The 4,337-nt window shown below is 45.5% G+C and overlaps 1 protein-coding gene across 1 annotated transcript; it reads left to right on the top strand.

The window, feature by feature from the left end:
- Positions 1–292: 292 nt before the first annotated feature.
- On the top strand, positions 293–3,920 carry FOS (Fos proto-oncogene, AP-1 transcription factor subunit). The gene is made up of 4 exons (XM_001367692.5): positions 293–579; positions 1,435–1,683; positions 2,183–2,290; positions 2,414–3,920. The coding sequence occupies exons 1-4, from the start codon at positions 439–441 to the stop codon at positions 3,053–3,055; spliced, it is 1,140 nt and encodes a 379-aa protein (XP_001367729.1). The 5' UTR covers positions 293–438; the 3' UTR covers positions 3,056–3,920.
- The last annotated feature ends 417 nt before the right edge of the window (positions 3,921–4,337 follow it).

Below are 4,337 nucleotides of genomic sequence, written 5' to 3'. Positions count from 1 at the left end.
CAGCAGGTTTCCAGGCCTAGGAACACCGAATTATCAGATATGGGGGAGTTTTTCTCAAGAATATCTCATTTGGTGTCCATTGTTCCACTTAAAATTCATTTACATAAATTCTACGCAATATAAAAATGGTCTTAATAAAAGAAAGAAGGTACAAATGAAGAAAAACTCTTAAGAAACGAATGCAGCAGCCTGGAGTGTAACCAGTCACCCCTCCTTAAGAATGTAACTGTCCTGACGTCAGCTCATTCATGAAATGCTGTGAGTCAAATCATTATAAAAGGAGCAGCTTAGCTCTCGTACTCCAACCGCATCTGCAGCAAGCCACTGCTACCGGGACTGAGCAGCTGAGCGGGGATCGCGCTCATACAAAGCAAAGCAGACTGCTTGAATCTGTCCCCGCCCCCTCAACCCTTCCCCGGGTTTTTTACAAATTTCACCATGATGTACCAAGGATTCAACGCCGAATACGAAGCATCCTCCTCCCGATGCAGCAGTGCTTCCCCGGCCGGGGATAGCCTGTCTTATTATCACTCCCCGGCTGACTCCTTCTCCAGCATGGGCTCTCCTGTCAACTCACAGGTAAGAGACTGCACGCTCGAGGAGCATACAACTCCGGGGAGTTTCCTTCTGATCGAGCCTGTGGGAACTTGTTAGGGGGACGGAGAGGAGGAAGAAGAGGAGGGGCGCTCTTAAGTCGAGCGGCTACCGGGCTGCTACTATTCTTAGACTTTGACTGTATCATGAATATTCATAATCTGGCTTCTATGAAGAGTTAGGAGGGTACTCTTAGGGGGGAATGCTGCTTCTTTCTCTATAGCTACAGAGTGGATTTCTCTTTTTAGAGCCACTTTCCAAAGAAAAGTAGCTTTTTACTTCCTAGCAGCCCTCCGCACTATTTGCTGCTTATGTCTGATAAGCGTAAGGGGAAACGTGTCACGGAAAAAGGCTAGCATCGTCCTAGATGATGGAAGGCGTCAGAAAAACAGCTTTCCCTTTGCCTAGGTAGATTACTCCCCGCAGCAAAGGAACGGGAGGAGGGGGTGGGGGTGGCGAGGGTGCAAGCAGGAGGGTGTGTAAGGCAGTTTCATTGATAAAAAGCGAGTTCATTGAGGAGACTCCGGAGCGGCGCCTGCGTCAGTGCAGACGTCAGGGATATTTATAACAAGCCTCCTTTCATGTGAATGATGCTGAGGGGATAACGGGGAACTGTGGCTGCCAGGATAGAGTCGAGTTTACAGAACACTTCTGGGGGAATGGGAAGACCCTTTCAAATGGAAATAGAATATTTTAAGGGATATACAACAGTTCCTGGAGGAGATAATTTCTTTCATTGCAGTTGCAGCATGCTGCTGAGAATTCACTTCACCTCATCTACTTCTGAAACCTGGAGTCACACTAACGTCAGCTTTTTTTCTTTCTATCTTTTTCTTTTAGGATTTCTGCACAGATCTGGCAGTTTCCAGTGCCAACTTTATACCGACTGTGACTGCCATCTCCACAAGCCCAGACCTGCAGTGGCTGGTCCAGCCCACCCTCATCTCTTCTGTAGCCCCATCCCAGACCAGAGTCCATCCTTATGGAGTCTCTGCTCCTTCAGCTGCTGTTTACTCTAGGGCTGGTATTGTGAAGACTACCGCAGGAGGCAGAGGGCAAAGCATTGGCAGGAGGGGCAAAGTTGAACAGGTGAATATATTTCTGTGTAACCCTTCCATACTAGTGGAGAAGGGTAGTAATGGGATTAATGGATTAAGTTGGCTGATGGAATTTTGTCAGGGACACTGATTCTGAATGTCTCCCCTCTGAGTCAGAAACATGCACCTAAGACTACTGACACCCTCTAAGGTGTATATTACCACCATTACTTCTCCCAGCACAATTTGCTTTGTAATGGGCAGAGTAGGATAGATAGACCACTTTTAAGCTAACAAGCATTCAAAAGGGAAGGACTCTGATGCAACTGAAGCTGGAGTTTTCTTTGTTCTCTGGTTGAGGATCTTATTTTACATTCAAGTCACACCCAGTCTGCAACTGCAGGTTGGAAATGGCCTCACCCAAGAGACTATTAAGATAAAGAGTTGGGGGGGGGGGGCAGGTGGCCATAGGAACAGGTGGGATGGTGCATGGAGGTGATACTGTAAAAAGTATAACTGAACATTAAATGTATATTTGTTTGTTTTTCTAGCTTTCCCCTGAAGAAGAGGAGAAAAGAAGGATCAGGAGAGAAAGGAACAAGATGGCTGCAGCCAAATGTCGAAATAGAAGGAGAGAGCTCACTGACACACTCCAAGCGGTAGGTATCTATTTTGAACCCTGAGAATTGAGAAGAAAAGTTGCCCATCTGCCATGGGAGAACAGGGAGTACCTAGTTGAGCTCATACAAGTCTTATATTTTCCTTTGTCCTCTTATCTACAGGAGACAGACCAACTAGAAGATGAAAAATCTGCTTTGCAAACTGAGATAGCCAACCTTCTGAAGGAGAAGGAAAAGCTCGAATTCATCCTGGCGGCCCATCGACCTGCTTGCAAGATGCCTGATGATTTGGGCTTCCCAGAAGAAATAACGGCTGCCTCCCTCGATCTCACTGGTGGCCTACCTGAGGCTGCTACCCCAGAATCAGAGGAAGCCTTCTCCTTGCCCCTCTTGCAGGAGACAGAACCCAAACCCTCTGTGGAACCAGTCAAGAACATCAACAGTTTGGAGCTGAAGGCTGAGCCCTTTGATGACTTCCTCTTCCCAGCTTCCTCCAGGCCTGGTGGCTTAGAATCTGCTGCCCGTTCAGTGCCTGACATGGACCTGGCTGGCTCCTTCTATGCAGCAGACTGGGAGCCTCTGCATAGCACCTCTCTGGGTTTGGGAGTAGCAGCTGACCTAGAGCCACTGTGCACCCCAGTGGTCACCTGCACACCAACCTGCACCACCTATACGTCTTCCTTCGTCTTCACCTACCCAGAAGCTGACTCCTTCCCCAGCTGTGCGGCAGCCCACCGGAAGGGCAGCAGCAGCAATGAGCCCTCTTCTGACTCACTGAGCTCCCCAACCCTGCTGGCTTTGTGAGCAGAGGAGGTGAGGGTGAGGGTAGGAGGCACAGACAAGAGCCCCGGAGCTATGGGTTCTGCTGCTGTTGCTGCCACTGCCACCACCATCATGCTGGAGCTTTTGCATCACATTACCGAAATGAGAAACGCGTCTTCCCCTCGGTGGTTTCTGTAGACCCTGGGAAGGCAGATGTCTGTGCGTGAATTAAACCAGGCCATGAGCCCTCAACGACATGGATGATCCCACATGTGGACTTGAGTCCTTACCTCTTCCAGAGATGTAGCAAAACGCATGGAGTGTGTATCGTTCCCAGTGACACTTCTGAGAGCTGGTAGTTAGTAGCATGCTGAGCCAGGCCTGGGTCTGTGTCTCTTTCTATTTCTCCTTAGTCTTCTCATAGCATTAACTAATCTATTGGGTTCATTATTGGAATTAACCTGGTGCTGGATATTTCCAAATTGTATCTAGTGCAGCTGATTTTAACAATAACTACTGTGTTTCTGGCAATAGTGTGTTCTGATGATTAGAAATGACCAATGTTAACTAAGAAAAGATATGACTTTATTTTCTAGTAGATAGAAATAAATAGCTAAATCCATGTACTGTAGTTTTCTTCTACATCAATGTTCATCGTAATGTTACTGATCATGCATTGTTAAGGTGGTCTGAATGTTCTGACATTAACAGTTTTCCATGAAAACGTTTTTATTGTGTTTTTAATTTATTTATTAAGATGGATTATCAGATATTTATATTTTTATTTTATTTTTTTCTACCTTGAGGTCTTTTGACATGTGGAAAGTGAATTTGAATGAAATTTTAAGCATTGTTTGCTTATTGTTCAAACATTGTCAATAAAAGCATTTAAGTTGAATGCGACAAATGTGAAGTTCTCTTTCTATGACTTGTGAAACTTTGAAGTGTTTTCTAATCACATATTAGCAAAGGAAGGGACATGGCCCTTTTTCTGAGAACAAAGAGAAAAAATATATTTCCTTAGCTGTTGAGATGATAAAATCTCTCCAGAATTAACTTTGTTACAAACAGGAACTTACAGATTTGTAAAGATTCTCTCCATACTTAAGCAACCTTTTGCTGGGATGGGCTCTTCCTCCTTGTTCTCTTTCTCATCAGCACATGAACATATGATGGGTATATCAGTAGGAACTCCAATCCATCTATGCCTTAGCATAGATCTGGAGTTGAAAGGGACCTTAGCAGTCAACTAGTCTAACTCTCTTGTTTTATAGAAGAGGAACAGAGGCCCAGTAAACTTAAACTTGGGCCCAAGTAGACAAGT

The sequence above is a fragment of the Monodelphis domestica genome, chromosome 1 (genome assembly GCF_027887165.1).
Source record: "Monodelphis domestica isolate mMonDom1 chromosome 1, mMonDom1.pri, whole genome shotgun sequence".
Lineage (NCBI taxonomy): Eukaryota > Metazoa > Chordata > Mammalia > Didelphimorphia > Didelphidae > Monodelphis > Monodelphis domestica.
This window is presented reverse-complemented; position numbering and strand designations above follow the sequence as displayed.